General features: G+C 43.4%; 1 protein-coding gene across 5 annotated transcripts in view; it reads left to right on the top strand.

The window, feature by feature from the left end:
- Positions 1-22,452, top strand: part of LOC140201875 (tetraspanin-15-like) — a 274,040-nt gene that overhangs the window by 149,567 nt on the left and 102,021 nt on the right. For all 5 annotated transcript variants that reach the window (XM_072266630.1, XM_072266627.1, XM_072266626.1 and 2 more), the window contains one exon: positions 1,955-2,071. In XM_072266630.1, the coding sequence (XP_072122731.1) occupies positions 1,955-2,071 (117 nt within the window). The remainder of the gene's footprint in view (positions 1-1,954; positions 2,072-22,452) is intronic.

The raw sequence follows: 22,452 nt of genomic DNA, 5'->3' as shown, positions 1-22,452 counted from the left end.
ATTTGCAATTACTGCACTTGTACTTACAACCAGTTAGAGATGTTTTGAATAGTTATGTGATGAGCAACATTGTCATGAAAAATGAAGTGGAGCTATCTTAACACAGGATTGGCCTATCAGCCTATATATAATTGTAGAAGATGCTAAAGGAGTGTTTTGTGTTTGATTAGCTCAGTGCTGCTCTTACAGGCAATTACTCTCTCATTGTTGGCTTCTCAGCAGCTGTGTTGATGTTGAATAGCTCTTTAGCATTGATATTCCACCACCATAACAAAAGACAAAAGGTATAAACGACATTTACCTAGCACTGTCCAGATCCTGCTTTTTCTTGGGATAACTGAGCTACCTTAAAGGAGAAGATGGCAGCCTGACGGCAGCATACGGAGGAACATCTGGAAAACTTCTGAAATGCCCGCTTCGCTGCCGCTGCTGCTGTGTGGTAACTGGAATCTCTGGAGCAGAGGGCCCCGAATCCTCGGCTTTGCGTGTTTCAGCGGCCGGGGCGAGGTTGAAGGCGCTCGGCAGAGGATGGCGCTCGGGAGGCTGTATTGGAGAGGCTGGTCAGAAGCACGAAGTTTTTGGACGGATGGACTCAGTGTTGGCTGTGGTCGGCCGCTTCCAAGGCATCGGCAAGTAGACAGTGCCTGGAGGTTTACGGCAGGGAGTTTCTCCCTTTTGCCGCCTACTATCGGGGACTTGGGAGTTGATCGACTCGGGACTTTGAGACTTTATTTACCATGCCCGTGGTTTGTTCTTCATCAAATTATGGTACTGCTTTGCACTGCTGTAACTATATGTTATAATGTGGTTCTGTCAGTGTTAGTCTTTGGTCTGTCTTGTTTTCTGTGGTATCACTCCAGAGAAATATTGTATCATTTCTTAATGCACGTATGCATTTCTAAATGACAATAAAAGAGGACTGAGTGTTCTCATAATCTAATCTAATCTAATCTAACCTTCATGGAATAACCCAGAGTGACCATTTCACAATAGTACAGCAGTCAGTATGATCAGTCATGTTGACACAACAATCCTGAGGTGATTTGTTAACAAGGGTGGCCAGCAGGAACAAGTCCCTCAGTCCATGTGAAAGAAAATGGGGAGGTGATCTACCTGTGTTAACTGTAACTGCAGAGACTGACTTTTCTTGTAATGACTTAGGAGGAACTAAGGTTTCCTGGCAACGTTAAGGATTAACTTTATTGATCACATGTATATCAAAACATTGAAACACAGAGTGAAATGTGTTGTTTGTGTCAGTGACTAGCACAGTCCAAGGTCAGGATCAGGTTTAATGTCACCGGCATATATTGTGAAATTTGTTAAGTTTCCGCCGGCAGTACAAGGTAATACATGATAAATACAGAAGAAAAGAAATAAATTAATTACAGTAGGTATATATGTGTGTGTATATTAAATAGTTAAGCTAAAAATAGTGCAAAAACAGAAATAATAAAAAAAAGGTGATGGGTTCAAAGGTCATTCAAAAATCGGACGGCGGAGGGGAGGAAGCTGTTCTTGAATCGTTGAATGTGCGCCTTCAGGTTTCTGTACCTCCTTCCCGATGGTAACCTGAGAAGAGGGCATGTCCTGGGTGGTGGGGGACTTTAATGAGGGACACTGCCTTTCTGGGGTACCACTCTTTGGATACTACAGAGGCTTGTACCCATGATGGAGCTGACTAATTTTACAACTTGCTGTAGCGTCTTCCGATCCTAATGTGTTGGGGCAGTCCGCAGGTTGTTGCTATGCTTCCGGCATCATCACAGCATGCCCATAACTCTACCCCTAATCTATATGTCTTTGGAATATGGGAGGAAGCAGCAGCCCCTGGACAAAATCTATGGGGTGACGGGGGCGGGAGTGGCGGCTCTTGGATTAACCTTCGTCATTCTGCTCTTTCACATGCCTTTGCTAAGTTCAGCATTAATTCCAAGCTTTCTCTTGCCAACAGTTCTCGTGCTGTGGAGGAGATGAGTACACGGACTGGAAAGTGAACCTTTACCATGACTGTGATGCGCCAGGACCAATGGCCTGTGGAGTCCCCTACACCTGCTGTATCCAGGAAGAGGTAGGCTTACATCCAACAGCTCTGACGTTGCCTATCCTTTTGCAGGTTAGGTGCAACTGAGCATTTGTCAGTAGAAACACCTCCCTAGTGGATGTTTGAAACTGCCGAGAAATCAGATTTCAACTTTATTTTGGTGCACTGTGTGAGATGGCAACTGATTATTGATCTGCAAAAGAATCAGGAAAATGAAAGAAGTAGACTCGATGGGCCAAATGGCCTAATTCTGTCCTATGTGTTAAGGTCTTAGGTAAAATTCTCCGAAATCATTAGTAACACGCACAAAATGCTGGAGGAGCTCAGCAGGTCGGGCAGCATCTATTGGAAAAGTCACCGTTTTGGGCTGAGACCATTTGAGCAGGACCGCAAAGCAAAGGGGAAGAAGGCAGAAGAAGTAGGTGAGGGTTGGGGAAGGACTATAAGCTGCAAAGTGATAGGTGGAACCATGCGGAGGAGGAAGGTGAGGGAGGGGAACGAAGTGAGAAGCTGGGAAGTAATAGGTGGGAAAGGTAAAGGGCTGGAGAGGAAGGAATCTGATAGGAGAGGAGAGTGGACCATGGGAGAAAGGGAAGGAGGAGGGGCACCAGGGAGGAGTGATGGGTGGAAGAGGTAAAGGGCTGGAGAGGAAGGAATCTGATAGGAGAGGAGAGTGGACCATGGGAGAAAGGGAAGGAGGAGGGGCACCAGGGGGAGGAGATGGGCAGGTGAGGAGAAGAGAAGAATTAAGTGAGAAGCCAGAGCTGGGAATGGAAGAAGAGGGAAGTACTACCAGAATTCAGAGAAATTGACGTTCACGTCGTCAGGTTGGAGGCTACCCAGACAGCGCCACAGTAGTGTAGCTGTTAGTGCAGCACCCCTACAACTTGGGATGTTGAAGACCAGATTGAAGTTCCGACACGGTCTGTAAGAAGTTTCTTGTCCTTCCCACGAGTGCATGGGTTTCCTCCAGGTGCTCCAGTTTCTTCCCACAAGCCAACGATGTACCAGTTAGTAAGGTAATTGGTTTTTGTAAATTGTCCTGTGATTGGGCTAGGGTTAACAGGCTGGTGGTGCGGCCAGTTTGCTCGAAAGAAATAGATAAATATGAGGTGGTGTTTCTCCAAGCTGGGAGTGGCCTCATCGTGGCAGGAGAGGAGGCCACGGACCGACATGACAGGGTGAAGTGTTACTCAATTACACTCTCACATAACAGACTCAAATCTCTGCACAGTAATGCTTCTAGTAACAGTATCTCTAACATAATCAACACAGATTGATTTATTATGTTGTCTGCAATAGATTCAAACCACTGCTTCTTTCTTATAGTTGACTGATCTTCTATATTCCGGTTGTGATTAACACCACCCCCCTCCCCCGAACGGAATCGCCAAAAAAAACTCGTGGAAAAAAAATAAGCACGTACATGCATGCGCACACAGGTGCCCGTGCAAGGCTTCATGGTAATTGTCTTCTCGGGGTAAACACAACGTATTTGATGGTTACTCTTGTCCGTTGGCAACCCTACCCACCCCCCAACCCTCCGGTCGGCTGGTCCGCAAGAAAATTGTCAATAATAAACCAGTCTGCGTGCAAAAAAGTTTGGGGACCCCTGCTGTAAAGCATTATGCTAACCGCTATGGTACCATGCTGCCTATTAACCATCATAGAAACATAGAAAACCTACAGCACAATACAGGCCTTCGGCCCACAAAGCTGTGCCGAACATGTCCTTACCTTAGAAATTACCTCGGATTACCCATAGCCCTCTATTTTTCTAAGCTCCATGTACCTATCCAGGAGTCTTTTAAAAGACCCTATCGTATCTGCTTCCACCACCGTCGCTGGCAGCCCATTCCACGCACTCACCACTCTCTCTGTAAAAACTTACGCCTGACATCTCCTCTGTACCTGCTTCCAACTGCCTTAAAACTGTGCCCTCGTGTTAGCCATCTCAGCCCTGGGAAAAAGCCTCTGACTATCCACACAATCAATGCCTCCCATCATCTTATACAACTAGTTAGTCTAAGATGAACCATTCACCATTAGTTCTCATGTCCATGCTCTCTTCAGAATTCTTGGACACGTCCCAATAAACTGGGAGAAACTCGCTTGTCAGTTCCCATCTTACCATTTCATTACCTTCAACAACAGTTCAGTAGCTTCATAAGTGAGTATGTCTTGTAGAAGTTGGAACAAGACATAGTGTTAAGCCCATAGTGGGCAGTCAGCACAAGCAAGAGAGAGAAAGGTCTTTGAAGAGCGTGGTTTCCCGTTCTACAGCGGTGAACCAGAGTCATTTGGCTTATGGAGAGAAGACAGAATGTAACATAGGTTACACACCAAATGAGGGCCAATTACCTCACTAAGTTTGAAGTATCATCAGTTGTTAGGTCAAGAGTTCGTCTAGTTATTTATTTATTTATTGATTGAGATACATCACGGAATAGGCCCTCTGGCCCTTTGAGCCACAATGACCAGCGATCCCGTGATTTAATCCTGGCCTAATCATGGGACAATTTGCAACAACGAATCAACGTACCAACCGGTACGTCTTTGGACTGAGGTGGGAAACTGGAGCACCCATGTGGTCACGGGGAGAACGTACAAACTCCTTACAGACCGTGGCGGGATTTGAACCTGTTTTGCTGGTACAGTGAAGGGTTATGCTAACCGCTACCATGCCGCCCATAGCTTGTAGTTTCAATTTTTGAATGGCGATTGATCTTCCAAATAAGGTAATTTCAACATACACAGTTTGCCAAATGGTCAATATCCATAACTGGTAGTCAATTCTGTATAAAAATGGGTTGTCTCTGTTCAGTCTTAAGCACAGTGTGGTGACAGGAGCCAGGCTGTTCTCCTTGAGCACAGGTAAATAAACTGTGATTGATGAAAAACTGTGAGTTTTCAGAGCCCATTTCATCAGGAATGACATTGTGACTCTCTAACCCACCAGACCTAATCTATTCAAATCCTAAACTACCAACAAGAATAAAGAAAGAGCATTCAAGGAAATGCTAACGTCATTCCCAGTACCAGGTACCATGTCCTCTGCTTGTACGACTAGGCTCAGAGCACCATGATGCAAGATTTAATTTGGTCCTCCTAGATTTGCACATAATTCTGCAAAAAACAATCAGACTGTCTACTCGGCACTTCATAAATATCAAAATACCATTTTGTTTCAAGTGAATTTAATTACTTATGTCTTTGAGTGGAATCAGTTTGAAATTGCTTTTCTTGCAGTTCTTGCTTTCCGTTTACAGTTGCAATTCGTCCCTCTTGGCTTTCTGGTTCTTGCGCTGGGCTCTCCCTTTCTTCTCCGCCATCCTTCCCTTCCTCCTGTAAGCTTACACCATGACACTTCAGTTTATTTACAGGCTCTAAAACTATTAATCCTTTTCTGTGACGCCACTATCATCAAACCATTGCCAGGTACCTATGAAAAGCACTCCATATTTCTCTCAGAGGTTATTCAGATACAGATTTATTTATCATGTGTATCTTCAAACGTACAGTAAAATGTGCCACTTGTGTTAACCAACACATGCTGGGGGCAGTCCGCACGTGCCAGGGCTCATTCCGTCGCAAACACAGCATGCCCACAATAAAGTTCAAAGTTCAAAATAAATCATATTATCAAAGTACATATATGACACCATATGCAACCCTGAGATTCATTTTCTTATGAGCATACTCAGCAAATCTATAGATTAGTAACTATAAAAGGATCAATGAAAGATCAACCAGAGTGCAGAAGACAACAAACTGTGCAGATACAATTATAAATAAATAGCAATAAATAACGAGAACATGAGATAAAGAGACCTTAAAGTGAGATGGCTGTGGGAACATTTCAATGGAAGGGCAGGTGAGTGTAGTTACCCCCTTTTATTCAAACCTGATAATTGAGGGGTAGTAACTGTTCTTGAACCTGGTGGTGTGAGTCCTGAGGCTCCTGTACTGTCTACCTGATGGCAGAAGCACGAAGAGAGCATGACCTGGGTGGTGGGGATCTCTGATAATGGATCCTGCTTTCCTACAATAGTGTTTCAAGTAAGATGTGCTCAATGGTTGGGCGGGCTTTACCCATGACGTACTGGGCCAAATCCACTACCTTTGGTAGGGTTTTCCATTCAAAGGCATTGGTGTTTCCATAGCGGACTGAGTCCATTACATATCTTGGCAGACAACACAGAAAACAGCAAGTGACAAAGCAACAACAGCAAATCAAGCCCTGCTCCTCACCTCTCTGCCTCTACCCACACACGTATACAGTTCTCTGACTGTTATGGCACTTTGATTCTTCAGAATGGCTTCACAGATCAACAGAGATTCAAGCACACATTTGGGACGCACGTCAATGAAACAGTCAAAGTTTCTGTCAGGCTGTGTGCATGGATATTTTTGTTCAGGAATGGAGAAGTCATGCGCCACTGTGAAGGTAGGACAGTGCGTGAGAAGAAATACAACAGGTTCCAGATCTCATGGTCATGAAGTGGGCAAAGTTTTGAGCCCACAGGTCTCACTTACAATGATCTGCATCCTATCAGGCTTTTGGATCAGTGGATGCCCTGTGAGATGAATGATGTGTTAAAAGCAATCAGATGTGGTGTGGAGAGGAAGAACTTGGTCTCAGTCAGGAAAACGATGGACCTGGGGCAGTGCGTCTGAGAGATGGGTAAACTCTTAATGAGGGAAAATGGCAGAAAAGTTTAGACAATAGCCCAAACCCTACTGAGCCCAAGGACTAAGGGTAGTACAGAATCAGGTTTAATATCACCAGCATATGTCGTGAAATTTATTGTCTTTGTGGCAGGAGTACAATACAATACATAATAATAGAAAAACAAACTGTGAATTGCAATAAATATACAAACGTATATTGCAAATAGAATTAAATAAATAGTGCAAATATAGAAATAAAGTAGTAGTGAGTTAGTGTTCATGGGTTCGATGTCCATCGAGACATTAGATGGGAGAGGGGAAGAAGCTATTCCTGAAGCATTGTGCATGCCTTCAGGCTTTTGTACCTCCTCCCTGATGGGAGCAATGAGATCAAGGCATGTCCTGGGTGCTGGATGTCCTGGATACTATGGAGGCTAGTACCTATAATGGAGCTGACTAAGTTTACAACTCTTTGTAGCTTACTTCAATCCTGTGCATTATCCCCATACCATACAGTGATGCAGCCAATTAGAATGCTCTCCACAGTACATCTGTAGAAATTTACATTGGCACATCTAAAAGAACTCTAAACCAGCAAGGAAAACTTCACTCCCTTCAGTACTGAACTGATCCCACAACCTATGGACTAATTGTCAAAGACTCCACAACTCATCTTCTCAGTATTATTTATTTGTGGTTGCTATACAGGTGCACGTTCCTTTATCCAAAATTCTGAAATCCAGAAAGCTCCGAAAACCGAAGTCTTTTTCGCCAACAGCTGACGTCACTCAGGTGTGATGTGGCTGCTCTAGCAGAGGCCGCCAGACGTCAGTTGTGGCTCAGCACTCGTACTGGTTACACACGTATTTGCTGTTCGCTGATATTTTATGTTCACTGTTGACTTTAGATTAGATTAGATTATGAGGACACGTAGTCCTCTTGTCATTTAGTAATGCATGCATTAAGAAATGATACAATATTCCTCCCGTGTGATATCACAAAAACACAGGACAGACCAAGACTGAAACAAAACCACATAATTATAACATATAGTTACAACAGTGCGCAATACCGTAACTTGATGAAGAACAGTCCATGGCACAGTAAAAAAGTTCAAAGTTGCTCGAAAGTCCCACATCTCACGCAGACGGGAGAAGGAAGAAAACTCTCCCTGCCATGCCCGACCACAGGCTGACTCTGAGTCATCTGAAAACTTTGAGCTCTGATCAGCCCTCCGACACCAAGTACCGAGTGCCATCTCTATCCGAACGCTTCGACCTCAGCCTTAGTCACCAGCAGCAGGCAAAGCCGGGGATTTTGGGGCCTACTCTCCGGAGATTCTCGATCGCACAGTAACAACAGCAGCAAACCAGGCATTTCAGAAATTTCTCCAGATGTTCCTCTGCTTCTCACGTCTGTCTTCATCAAATCAGAATTGTCCACGGCCCCTATTTAACAGAAACGATATCATTTCACGGGAGAGCTGCGTCGCGCTGCCATCTTCTCCTCCTGCCTTTGTGTTTAATTTCACTGTGAAAATGTCAAAAAGAGCTGCAGATACCCCAATGGGTAACATTGAGAAAAAGAGAAGAAAGCATCTATCATTATCAATAACGCAGAAAGTGGCGTTATTACAGAGGCTTGATCATGGTGTAAACACAAAATAATCTGCAGATGCTGGGGTCAAAACGACATTCACAACATGCTGGAGGAGCTCAGCAGGTCGGGCAGCATCCGTGGAAACAATCAGTCGACGTTTCGGGCCGGAAGCCTTCGTCGTCGACTGATCGTTTCCACAGATGCTCCCGACCTGCTGATTTCCTCCAGCGTCTTGATTGTGGTGTGTCTGTGCGGCGTCTTACTGAAGAAAATAGTGTCGGACCTACCACTGTATATGATTTAAATAAACAGAAGGAAAAGTTTTATAGTGACAGTAACAGTGACGTTCTACATTTATTCCAATAAGTCACTTACCATGTGTTTGATTCAGTTCATTTGAAGCTGTATATTTTTATGTTTTATTGAATGTTTTTGTTGGAAATAATTTTTTTTCTTGTCATTATTCCCTGAACAACACAGTATAACAACTATTTACATAGCATTTACATTGTATTAGGTATTATAAGTAATCGAGAGATGATTTAAAGTGCATGGGAGGATGTGCGTAGGTTTGGTGCATCATCGGGTCCTAAGGTCCACCGCACTGAGACAGGTTAAATAACTGACTTCAGCATACGTATTTTTTGGTATCGAGGGGAGGTGGGGTCTGAAATACGAAAAATTCTGAATTCTGAAATGCAGCTGGTTCCAAGGATTTCGGATAAGGGATTGTGGACCTGTACTAAGAACATCAAGCACTGCAGAACAACCTATCAGCGAGGTGCTTGATAATGTGGGAGCTGGACCTATTGTGTACCTTTGTTGGGTTGTCACCTGGACTTGCTGTGTACTGTGATTGCAAGACCCTGTCAGACATTGGTAACATAGAATACTGCAAGACGGGTTCACTGGTTCGTTGGTGAGACCGACTGCTGGGAGTTGCGTTGTTTTGATTGTTGTGTGGACAAAGCCCTCATGCCTTGGAGTCGCCTGCTGTGGTCACTGATGGAGATGCCAAAGCTGGCTGTGTGCCGCTGGATTTTGTACTTGTTTGGGAGCTGGCCTCTCCCAGTGGTGCTGCCCTCTAGTGTTCGCTTGGTGCTGCCCTCCAGTGTTCATTCAGTGCTGCCCTCTAGTGTTCGTTTGGTGCTGCTCTCCAGTGTTTGCTCAGTGGAAGAACAAGCTGGAGCAGGACAACTCAGGGGCTTGGGGCTAGTTTTTGCTCTTTGTGACTATATTTTTTCTGAAATCGTAACTATTTGTGCTGTGTGCTATATATAGTCTGCTGTGCGCTGTTGGTAATGGATTTTGTACCTTGGCTTCAGAGGAACGTTGTTTCATTTGGCTATATTCATGTATGGTTGAATTAAAATTAAACTTGAAATTTGAAATTTGGAAATTAACTATTTGCTTATTTTATATTGGCACAGTTTGTCTTTTGAACATTGTTTGTCGGTCTTTGTATGTAATTTTTCATTGATTCCATTGTGCTTCTTTGTTCTACTGTGAATGCCTGAAAGAAAATGCATCTCGGGATAGTATATGGTGACACGTACCTACTTTGATAATAAAGTTACTTTCAACTTTGAACTGCCTTTTGGCTAGTTAGGGAGTTATTTGGCTAGTGTAAATTGCCCCTAATTTGTAAAGTGAGTTGTAGAATCTGAGGGGGGGGAGTTAACAGTAATGTCGGGTACTAACGTGTAGTTTAAGTGGGTAGTTAAGTGGGGTCCCTAAGGTCGTCGTAGCTGGGGCAGGTGATGGGGAAAAGCTCCCACTACCTATTTAATGCTCTCGCTGGCATGTGACTCAAATTGCCTCTGACAACTAAGTCCAACTCCTGGTCTTCGCATGTGGTTTAGCTACTAAGCCTAGCAGAACCATTTCTACTGACAGAAGAAGGGGCAACGGCAGATTATTGGAGCCTTAAAACCAGTTGTTTTGAGCAAATGGGGCTCTTCAGCTACGGTTGGAAGTTCACCTAAGAAAAGGAAATCCCTGATCTCAAGTCTCCACTGCCTTGCAGCTATATCCACTCATGGGGAAGGCTTCAGCAGTAAATCCGGAGAAAAAATCTGGAACTGGAGTCCTGGAGGCGGTCCTGGGTTGAGTTCAGTGCCGACCGACAACTCTTATGCTGCTGGTGCCAAACTGTGTCGATCTATGCTGTTCCTTTCCACCTGAGTTACATGGAAAGATTGGACAGGTTTGAACTTTATTCCTTGGAACATAGAAGACCGAAGGCTATATGGGCAACAGCTTGCCCTGCTTTGCGTAACAGCTTGCGTGTCACATAGACAACTAGGACCTATATCCATGGTCAACCCCGACCAACATGGCCTCATGAAGTGGGTAGTTGATGGTTGGTGTGAACTCAATGGGCCGATTGGCCTTTCCCATTTCGTCGCTCTAATACTCGATGAACCTGGAAGTGGCAGTGGTAACGCAGAGTAAGGTTATGCCCTTCTCAGTCAGTCAGTCTCTTCCTCTCCCTCCCCTCTCCCTCTTCCTCCCCTCTCCCTCTTCCTCCCCTCTCCCTTCCCTCTCCCTCCCCTCCCCCTCCCCCCCTCTCTCCCTCTCTCCCCCCCTCTCTCTCAATCAGTGCTTGTGACTGAATATTGCCTCATGTAGCACTCTCCCATGATTACCTAATCATCGTCGTGGCTATCCCTCGAGGTCGAGGATGATGGTCTTCGTTCTGTTGATCTATTTATGGGCTCTCAAGTAGCTTATGAGTCCAATCCTGGCTTTGAAAATTCTTCCGCATTCAGGATGGGTAGTTCCAGGTGGCAGATCGGGCTTTGGTTGTTGCTGCCTCTCTTTCCATTTTCTTCTCTTTTCTTCTAATTCTGCACATCTGTTGGCTTCAAAACTTGCTGTTCCTTCTTGGATGATGGCTTGCCAGAGTTTCCTGTCTTTGGCATTGGTTTCCCAGTTGTTGATGTCGATGCTACATTTCTTCATGTTGGCTTTTAAGACGTCTTTGAATCTCTTCTGTTGTCCGCCTCTTTTACGTTTGCCTTCTTTAAGCTGGGAGTAGAAGATTTGTTTCGGCAGACATTCGCCTTTCATCCAAACAACATGACCGCTCCATCTCAGTTGGTTCTAGATGATGTAGGCTTCATTGCTTGTTGTTTTTGCTTCATTTAGCACACTGACGTTGGTTCTTCTATCTTCCCAGCTGATACTTAAGATGTTTCGAAGACAGCATTGATGGAACTTTTCAAGTACCTTCAGATGTCGTTGGTATGTTGTCCAGATTTCTGATGCATACAGGAGCGTTGGGATTACCACTGCTTTGTACACTAATGCATTTTGAGAGTAAGGGTAGATTTGACACAATCTCCATGCGAGGCAGGCAGACCGCATTCAAAATAAAATCCCTTGAAGGAGAGATTTATTTATTTAGAGAGACAGTCCCTTATAGCCCAATGAGCGGCACCACTAGGCAATCCACCTATTTAACCCTAGCCTACACACAGGAAAATTTACAATGACCAATTAAGCTACTAACAGGTACATCTTCTGATTGTGGGAGGAAACCCACGTGCTCACAGGAAGGACCTACAAACTTCTAAATGACAGCGTCGGAATTGAAACTGCTACCCTACTGAGGCACCCTGCTGGTCGCCTTCAGTCCCTTGTGTTCATTCGCAGATCCCAGCCTCTTGTCTTTGAGCTGCTACCAGAGTCACTAATATGTTTACTTCATCCAGTCCTTCTGGTGTTCTGATTCCGTGAAACATTATTTGGTTTACTCTTGAGTTGTATCAGTTTTGCACTGAGAAGTTTGTTCAAACTGCAGCCGGCACATTGTTGGTCTTGATCCAAAAGAAGCAGTCACCATGTCATTTGGAAATCAATGGGTTTTGAAATTATGCCCAAGGCTTTAATGATCTGAGTAGCTCATTCATGATGTAGGCTCAATGATGGGTGAGTTCTCTGCACTGATTTTGCATGGCTACAGGACTGTTGGAAAGACTTAGATGCATATATATAACGAGGGTGTCTGAGGCTTTTGCACAGTACTGTACTTGTCAATGTGAAGCAGAGAACGAGTTCGTAAAATCTGTCAGGAGCAAAGGATGTTTGGCTTGGCAAAGCTGGAGCGCGTGGGAGGGGTGTGAGACAGCTGGCAGAGAGGGAGTGCCAGTGGTGCGGCAGTGGGGTGTGGTGGTGTGGGTGCAGACGCACCCAGCCCTGATACATCAGGAAAGGTTATTTGATTCCAAACATTTGGTTTATTAATCATTACAGAGTGTCTCAAGTGCTTCCTGCTCCCTCCCCTCTCCCTTCCCCTTTTCCCAACCCAGATTCTTCTCTCCCTGCCTCCTTCCTACTCTCAGTAGAGACCCATATCAGAATCAGGTTTATGATCACTCACATATGTCATGAGTTTCTTTGTTTTGGAGCAACAGCATTACGGTGTATTGCATAAAATTACTACAGTATGGTGCAAAAAATCTTAGGCACCCTAGCTATATATATGTGCCTAAGACTTTTACACAGTACTGTACTTGGCTGAAATGGGAAGGTTAAGTTTTCCATAGCTTTCTCGATTAGAGAGCGAATCAGCAGAAGATTCCTTTTTTTCGGCAATTTTATTTGTTCTGCTGATGCAAGCCAATAAACAGCCTTCTGCTGTAGTGGACATGACAAGACTAGAGGTAGTGACAGCACGTACACAAGACTTGGGAGATCAGCATCCACGCAAACACTCAGGTTTGTCCAAGTAACACTCTCACATTGTGTGTCGGAAAATGACCACTCCACCAGAATTGAGTCTGACCTCACCTGTATTCAGTGTACAGCATTCTCTATAATTCTGTATAATTGTCAAAGTCAAGTTTGTTGTCAAATCCACAAGTACCTGTGTGAATCAATGCAATAAAAACCTTACTTGCAGCAACATGCAGACACGTGGCATTTTCAGACACCGCATCCACAAGAAAAACAGAAACTAAACATAGTTTTTTTAACAAGAAGAATACAATATTCTTTCTTGCAAAAAAAATTAGAACAAGAAAAAGCAAAGTTCATTGCATTGCGAAGTGGTCATAGTGTTGCCATACTGAAGTGGTGATTAGGGTGGCGTAGGTTAGTTCAAGAACCAAGTGGTTGAAGGGAAGTAGCTGTTCCTGAACCTGGTGTTGTGGAACTTCAGGCTTCAGTCCCTCCTGCCCACAGGAGGTTGTAAGAAGATGGAGTGTCAGGGATCTTTGATAAGAGGTATTGCCTTCTTGAGGCAGCACCTCATGCAGACATGACTAATGGTGGGGTGGAATGTGACCAAGGTGTGCTGGATTGAGTTCAATATTCAAATCCTCTTGCAATTAAGGTCAACAGATTGTTTTCTAACTGCCTGCAACACCTGCATGTTAGCTTCCCTTAGCTTGTGTACAGGGATGCTTAAGTCTCTTTAAAACATCAATATTTCTCAATCAATTGCCATTTAAAAATACTCAATATTTCTGATTTCTGACCTGACCTGAATGAAGGAAGCTTCCTCCACTTTGCTCTCCATCTTTCTTGTTGGCCCCACTCATTCAGATTGTCTAGGCTGCTCTGAAACCTCTTTGCATCCCCATCATCACTGACATTCCAAAACAGTTTTGTTACATCAGAAACTTTACAAGTGACACATTTAGTCCCCTCAGCCAAATGTTTAAATATTAAATGTTAAGGACAATATTTCAAACTTTGCAAATGCCATGAAGTTTATGCTTGTGGTATGCAGTACACAGTTAACAGCTGATCTCAAAGGAACCACAGACAGAACTGTAAAGAGGTAAAGATTTAAAGATTTGCTTTATTTGTCACATGTACTTCGAGGCATCAAAACAGTGGAATGCATCATTTGCATCAATGGCCAACACCTTCCAGGGATGTGCTGGGGGCAGCCTGCAAGTGTCTCCATGTTTGAGGGGCTAACATAGCTGCTCACAACTTACTAACCCTAACTCTTATGTCCTTGGACTGTGGGAGGAAATCAGGGCACCTGGAGGAAACCCACACAGTCACAGTGAGAAAGTGCAAGCTCCTTATAGACAGCAGCGGGAATTGAACCCAGGTCACTGATGCTGTGAAGTTAACTGCTAACAAGAGAAAATATGCAGATGCTGGAAATCCAAGCAACACACACAAAATGCGGAAGGAACTCAGCAGGCCAGGCAGCATCTGTGGAAAAGAGTAAACAGTCAACGTTACAGACCAAGACCCTTCAGCAGGACTGCTACACTACTGTGCCTTGTAGGCACAAGGCAGATAAAATGTAATGCTGAGAAAGTCATAGAGAGTTGGTAGACTGTCAGGACAATGACCTTTTGCTCATCCTCAGCAAAACAAAAGAGCTGGTCATTGACTTCAGAAAGTGGGGCAGAGCACATACCTCTGTATATAACTGTAGTGCTGAGATGGAGATTGTTGATAGGTTCAGGTTTCCAGGTGTAAACATCACCTAGTCAAACCACTGACTGCTGTGGCTAAGAAAGCTCAGCTGCTTTTATAGATGCATCATTGTAAGTGTCCCAGCTGGATGCAACACAGCCTGGTGTGGCAGTTGCTCTGCCCTAGGCTGCAAGAAATAATGCAGAGACTTCTGGACATAGTTCAATCCATCATGAAAAACAGTCTCCCTCCTTGGACTCTGTTTACAGTTCGTACTGCCTCAGAAAAGCAGCAAACATGATCAAAGACCTCTCTCACCCCAGAAGTTCTCTTTTCATCCCTCAGTTCCATCAGGTAGAAGTTGCAAAAATATTGAAAACATGCAGCTCCAACTAGCTGAGGGACAGCTTCTATCCACTGTTATAAGACACATGAATGGACTGCTGTACATTAAATACAAACTCTTGTTCTCACAAAATACTTCTCATCACTCTTGCAGCTTATTGTCTACCTACACTGCGCTTTCTCTGGAACTAATTGTAACACTCTATCAGGTTCAAGTTTATTGTCATTCAACTGTACACGTGTACACAGCTAAATGAAACATCCTTCCTCTGGGGCAAGGTGCAAAATACAGTACAAACAGCACATATAGTCACTATCAACATTCCCTCTATTTTTTTTACAGCTGTGGGAACCAACCATTGCTTTGAGCAGGGAATTTTTACATGACCTATAAACTGTGCAGCACTTTTAATGCTTTTTTTTTGTAATATGCATACTATGAATATTTAGAATGAAAATTGAAAATTCATATATTTGTTATTTTATATATTAATTGAAGGGTATAACGAAATACAGTGTAACAAAGAAAAACTTTCGCATTTTGTAAACTTTTTATAGCTGTGTTGCAACAAAGGCTATGTGCACGGGAGCATTGCGGTTATTGTGGGGATGTGCACCTGTGCAGCTCAGAGGGAACTGTGGCCACAATATTAACACATCCCTCAGTGGCATGGCCTGAAGATTGACAGGTTGACATAAATTGCAAGGTGTACATGCATCTCGGTGTATATTCCATACTCTGATAATTTTTCCCTTCTACAACCTGAAAGTACTTATGTTTTGAAATGATTTCTATGGATGGATTGTGAAACGAAGCTTTTTACTGTATCTCAGTATACGTGGCAATAATAAACCAGAACACTATCAATGAAGAGAGGCAATTTGAATTAAGTGATGCAGTTGTAAAGATTTGTGGGACAATGAGTCGTGGAAGTGTAGCTAAAAGAATCATTGAAAGCAAAGGACAAGTTGAGCAGATTGTTCAAAAAGCCTTCAAAAAGGTTAATAGTAAAAATACAAGGACTTAATTCCAAGGTAAAGTCTTCGTTAAACCTTAGTTGGTATCAGTTTGACTATTGAACTTTAGAGAAGTTGCCAATCCTCAGACAGTGTCCTGGAGAGTTTGATTAGAATTTAACCTGGGATAAGGAGTTCATGTATAGTGGGTGTGGGTCTGCTGGAACTGAGTTTAGAGTCATGGAGCATTACAGCACAGAAGTAGGCTCTTTGGCCCATTTAGTCCATGCTGAACTATTATTTTCCTAGTCTCACCAACGTACACCTGGACCATAGCCCTCCATACACCTTCCATCCACGTACTTATCCAAACTTCTCGTGTGTGTTGCAATTGAACTCGAGTCCACCACTTCCACTGGCAGCTCGTTCCGCACTTGCACCACTCTCTGAGTGAAGTTGTTTCCCCTTCAGGTTCCCCTTGAATATTTACCCTTTCACCCTGAACTCATGAGCTCTTGTTCTGGTCTTCCCAAACCACAGTGGAAAAAGCCTGCCTGTATTTACCCTATCTATACCCCTCATAATTTTGTATATCTGCATCAAATCTCACCTCATTCTCTTTCACTCCAAGGAATAAAGTCCTAACCTATCCAACCTTTCCCGATAGCTCAAGTTCTGGCAACATCCTTGTAAATTTTCTCTGTATTCTTTCAATCCTATTAATATTTTGCCTATAGGGCAGTGACCAGAAATGCACACAATGGACCTCAACAATGTCTTACACAACTTCAACATAATATCCCAACTCCTGTACTCAGTAGTCTGATTCATGAAGGGCAAGGTGCCTGAAGCTCGCTTTACAAAGTTCAAAAAGTTGGAAGTGCATTTATTATTCAAGTATGTATACTATATGCAACCTTGAGATTTGTTTCCTTACAGGCAGCTAGAGATCAAAGAAACCCAATAGAACCTATTATAAAAAGACAACCTAATGTGCCGGGAAAAAAAAACAAGTCATGCAAGCAATAAAAGTAAGCAAATAACATTCAAACTGAAGTTCATCCCGCTACTATCATTTGATTTGAGTTAATTAAGATGGTCCCCTTCTGACAGCTTTGCACATCTGAACGCTGTAACTTTTCCCCAGTCTTTACAAAACTGCTCAAGCTCTGTTGGATTGCATGGGGATCGTGAGTGAGCAGCCCTTTTCAAGTCCAGCCACAAATTCTCAGTTGGATTGTGGTCTGGACTCTGTGAGTTGTCCACTCAAGAACATTAATTTTGTTGTTTTTAAGAGCGGACATGGAGAAGATGTTTCCTATGGTGGGGGAGTCAAGAACCAGAGGGAACAGTCTCAGAATACAAGGACGTCCCTTTAGAATAGAGATGAGAAGGAATTTCTTTTGCCCAAAAGTTGTTGGATCTGTGGAATTTGTTGGCACGGATGGCTTGGAAGCCAGGTCATTAGGTATATTTAAGCAGAAATTGATAGGTTTTTGATTAGTAAGGGAGTCAAGATTACGGGGAGAAGGCAGGGCAATGGGGTCAAGAGAGTTAATAAATCAGCCATGATGGAATGGCAGAGCAGAATCAATGGACCAAATGGCCTAATTCTGCTCCTGTGTCTCATGGTGTTATAACTTCTCTTATAACTTCTTCTTTAAGTAACACCTTAAAGCTAAAATGCCCTCTGAACAGAAATAGTTAAAAGTTTAATTGAAAGCTTTCTCTGTATTAGAAACCATTCACATTTATTATTTTCGAAAGGCAAGAGAGCAGTTTGAAAGGGATCGGCTCTGAAGGAGTGTTACCTTTGGATCCAGCATGATAGCATCTTTTTTTCTTGGATAAGCAAAGGAAGAAATATTTTTCTCATGAAGCAGCAGTATAGCAAGAAGCTGATGTGCATTAACTTAATACCATTTGTTGGATGTCAAGAAAATCAATTTAAGTAGCTATCACTAGCCCTCTGTGGGAATATAGACAAGATATATCTTGTATTATATCTGTAGAAAAGTCTTCGGACAGCAGCAAGAGCATCATTTCTTCAATGAAGTTCGATGAAGGGGAGCTGGTACTAAAAGAGTCCTGATGATTGCTTGCTTTAAAGTCTAGCAATAATTAAACAGATATACAGAATAAATCATAATTGATTTATTGATAATAGATATACAGAACAACTCATAATTAGTACTGTACATCATAATCATAAATGGGTTGCGGGGTGGAGATATATCAGTACCAAAGGAGCGTAAGGTGCTCCTTCTCTCCGCTAATCTGCAGGGCACCTTTGGGCAAGGTGAAGCACCTGCATAGCAACCCCCCCCCCCCCACCCCGATCAGGGTCAGGTGAAGCGAGGTATGGTCATATGAGCAGCTAGTGCATATCACGAGTCCTGGTTATGCAACTACTGATGCCAGGCAGACAGTCTCTGAAGAATAGTGGTAATGGCTGGGGTCACCCGTCTTGTAAAGACACTGCCCAGAAGAAGGCAATGACAAACTACATCTGTAGAAAAATTTGCCAAGAAATCCGGACTGGAAAAGAATAAGCAGAAGAAAAGAACAGTTGTGTATAAGGTGAACAGATGAGGTGTTCTGAGACCATGATCCTACACGATACCACACGATACAGGATAATGAAGTGCACAGATTCACGGAATAGTCCGTGTCTGAAGCCATTCCACCAGCTCTTTCAAAGAACAACATTCTAGTTAGGCCATTCCCCCATTCCTTCCCAATATAGTAAAATTTTGTTTCCCTTCAAATTGACTTGTATCCACATGCCGTTCCTGATCTTTTGCCCATTAATTCAAACCTGTGCCCCCTGATTATTTTTCTTCCAGTGACGAGACTTTTCACTATATTTTACTATGGTATTCTTGACAAACCTGAATAAATCTCCTCATAACTTCACTGCTCAAATGAGAATGGCCCCAACTTTTCTGCACTATTTATTTATTTTCTATCTAGCTATCATCCGGCTGTGTATCTAACTATTTATGTAGAGATACAGCGCAGAATCAGCCCTCCGAGCTGCACTGCCAGGCAAATCCCCAACAACCCCAATTTAGTTCTGACTTTATCACAGGAAAATTTATGATGATCAGTTCACCTACCTGGTACATCTTTGGGCTATGGGAGGAAACCAGAGGAAAGCCACACACTCCGTGGTGAGAACGCGCAGAGACTCCTTACAGAGGGTGCCGGGATTGAACTCTGAACCCCGGAACGCCCCGCGCTGTAATAGTGTTGTGCTAACTGTGGCGCTACCATGGCACCCCCTAATTTATTGTTCATCTACAGCCAAAGAGCTGGGACTGAGACACAGTCATGTGTCTTCGACAGTTGTGTTCCGATAAGGTTGATTTGCTCTGTAGACTAGTTCTGTTTAAAGATTAGAGGAAGTGCAGCTACTTCTTCTGATAATTTCTCCAAAATATTGAGGAATGGGCAACAACAAAAAAGGATTTATCATCTTGAAAGGGGGATAAAGCATACAAACATCCATCGAGGACATGCTCCATCCAGGCCATGCCCTCTTCTCACTACTACCATCAGGCCTGAGGTACAGAAGCCCAATTTAGCCACTGCAGCCCAATGTCAACACAAGGTCCTTGCAGATAGAAAAAGGAAGCTGAGAGAACTGTTCAATGAGAGCTGGATACCAACTTCGCTCCATGCATCGAGGACCTCCACCACCCAGCCATATTCTCTTCTCACTGCTGAAATTGGGAAGGAGGTATAGGAGTCTTAAGTCCCACACCACCAGATTTAGATTAGATTATGAAGACACGCAGTCCTCTTTTATTGTCACTTAGTAATGCATGCATTAAGAAATGATACAATATTTCCTCCGGTGTGATATCACAAAACACAGGACAGACCAAGACTGAAAAAAGCTAACAAAACCACATAATTATACATATAATTACAACAGTGCAACAATACCATAACTTGGTGATGAAGTCCATGAGCACAGTAAAAGTTCAAAGTCTCTCAAATATCCCACATCTCATGCAGACGGGAGAAGGAAGAAAAACTCTCCCTGCTATGCCCGCTCACAATCCTACTCGGAGTCATCCGCAAACTTCGAGGTCTGATCAGCTCTCCAACACCGAGTACTGAGCGCCATCTCTGTCCAAACGACTCGACCTCCTTCTCGGTCGCCAACAGCAGGCAAAGCCGGGGATTTTGAGGCCTACCCTCCGAAAGATTCCGGACCGTGCAGTAACGACGGCAGCAAGCGAGCATTTCAGAAATTTTCGCAGATGTTCCTCTGTGCTTTCACGTCCCTCTCCATCAAATCAGAATTGTCCACGGCCCCTATTTAATGGATACGATATCATTCTTCACCAGAGAGCTGCGTACACACGGCGCACTGTTTCTCTCTGCTCCCGCCAGAACAGTTATTACCCTTCAACCACCAGGCTCCTGAACCAGCATGGATACCTTCACTCACCCCAACACTGAACTGATCACTGAGCACAACATACAAACTCACTTTCAAGGACTATACAACTCATGCTCTCAATATTATTTATTCATTATTATTATTATTTACAGTCATAGAGTCATAGAAAAGTATAGCACAGAAACAGGCCCTTCATGTCCGTGTCGAGACCTTTAAACTGCCTGCGCCCATCGACCTGCACTGGGACCATAGCCCTCCATTCCCCTACCATCCATGTACCTATCAAAATTTCTCCTAAACATTGAAATGGAGCTCGCCTGCACCACTTGCACTGGCAACACATTCCACACTTTGAGTGAAGTCTGCCCTCATGTTCCCCTTGAACTTTTCACTTTTCACCCTTAACTCATGACCTCTGATTGTAATCCCACACAACCTCAGTGGAAAAGCCTGCTTGTATTTACCCTATCTACACCCCTCATAATTTTGTATTTCTCTATCAAATCTCCTCTCAATCTTTATATTTCAAGTAATAAGGTCTTAACCTATTTAATCTTTCCATATAACTTAGGTCTTCCAGAACCGGCAACATCCTTTAGAAGATTTTTCTCTTCACTCTGTCAACCTCATTTACATCATTCCTGTAGGTAGGCAACCAGTACCCCAAATCAGGTCTCACCAGTGTGTTTTTTTTATATTGCAGAGTTTGCCTTCTTTTCCATATTGTTGGTTTGTGTGTAGTTTTCACTGAGGCTTTCGTCCTATCTGTGAATGCCTGCAGAAAATGAATCTCAGGATAGTATATGGTGACGTATTAGATTAGATTATGAGGACACACAGTCCTCTTTTATTGTAATATAGTAATGCACGCATTAAGAAATAATACACTGTTTTTCCAGAATGATATCACAGAAAACACATGACAAACCGACTTAAAAACTAACAAAAACCACATAGTTATAACATATAGTTACAACAGTGCAAAGCAATACCGTAATTTGATAAGAACAGACCATGGCACGGTAAAAGTCTCAAAGTCTCTTGAAAGTCCCGTCATCTCACGCAGACGGTGAACCTCCAGCGCCGCCAACTTGCCGATGCAGCATCCTGGAAGCATCCGACCACAGTCCGACCCCGAGTCTGTCCGAAAACTCAGAGCCTCCGACCAGCTCTCCGACACCGAGCACCATCTCTACCGAGCGCTTCAACCCCAGCCCCAGCAACAGGCAATAGGCAAAGTCGAGGATTTGGGGCCTTCCCCTCCGGAGATTCTGGATCGCACAGTAGCAGCGGCAGCAAAATGGGCATTTCAGAAGTTCCTCCAGGTGTTCCTCCGTGCTTCTCATGGCTGTCTCCATCAAATCCAGATTGTGCACGGCCCCCTAGTTAACACATATGATATTCATTCGAAACGGCTGCACACACTGTGTTGCGCTGCCATCTTCTTCTCCCTCCAAAATACATACTTTGATGATAAATTTACTTTCAATTTAAACAGTCTGCCGGAGGAACTCAACAGGTGGACCAGCAATCACATTTATAAGTTATGAGTGTAAAGTCAATAAAAATCAATGCCAGTCACACAACTGTGGTCAGCAAGTTGACTGGCAGATAAATTGTTCAATTATTTTAGCATTCTTTTCTTTCATTCTGGCTGATTATAATATTAGGATCAGGACACGAGAAATAAGAGTAGTTCATCCAGCCCTTTGAGCCTCCGTTGCCATTCATTCAGATCGTAGCTGTCCATCTCTCTCATTCCAGTTTATTGATCTATTGATCTCCACTTCAACGAATTTAAGGACTGAGTTTCCATAGTTCTCTGAGGTAGAATATTCCAAATGGTTGCCACCTCTAAAATGAAGGTATTTAGCTCTAGATGGTAAATTGGTTTATGTCAGATGCACTGGGATACATTGAAAATCTCATTTCACACAGATCAATTCATTACAACACACTGAGGTAGTACAAAGTAAGACCATTCTTGGAGGCACGGTACCGCAGAGGTTAGCACAATACTTTACGGTTACCAGCG

This window comes from Mobula birostris, chromosome 8 (assembly GCF_030028105.1).
Source record: "Mobula birostris isolate sMobBir1 chromosome 8, sMobBir1.hap1, whole genome shotgun sequence".
In the NCBI taxonomy this organism is placed as follows: domain Eukaryota; kingdom Metazoa; phylum Chordata; class Chondrichthyes; order Myliobatiformes; family Myliobatidae; genus Mobula; species Mobula birostris.
The sequence above is the reverse complement of the archived record's forward strand: the minus strand, read 5'-3'. Positions and strand labels throughout refer to the sequence as shown.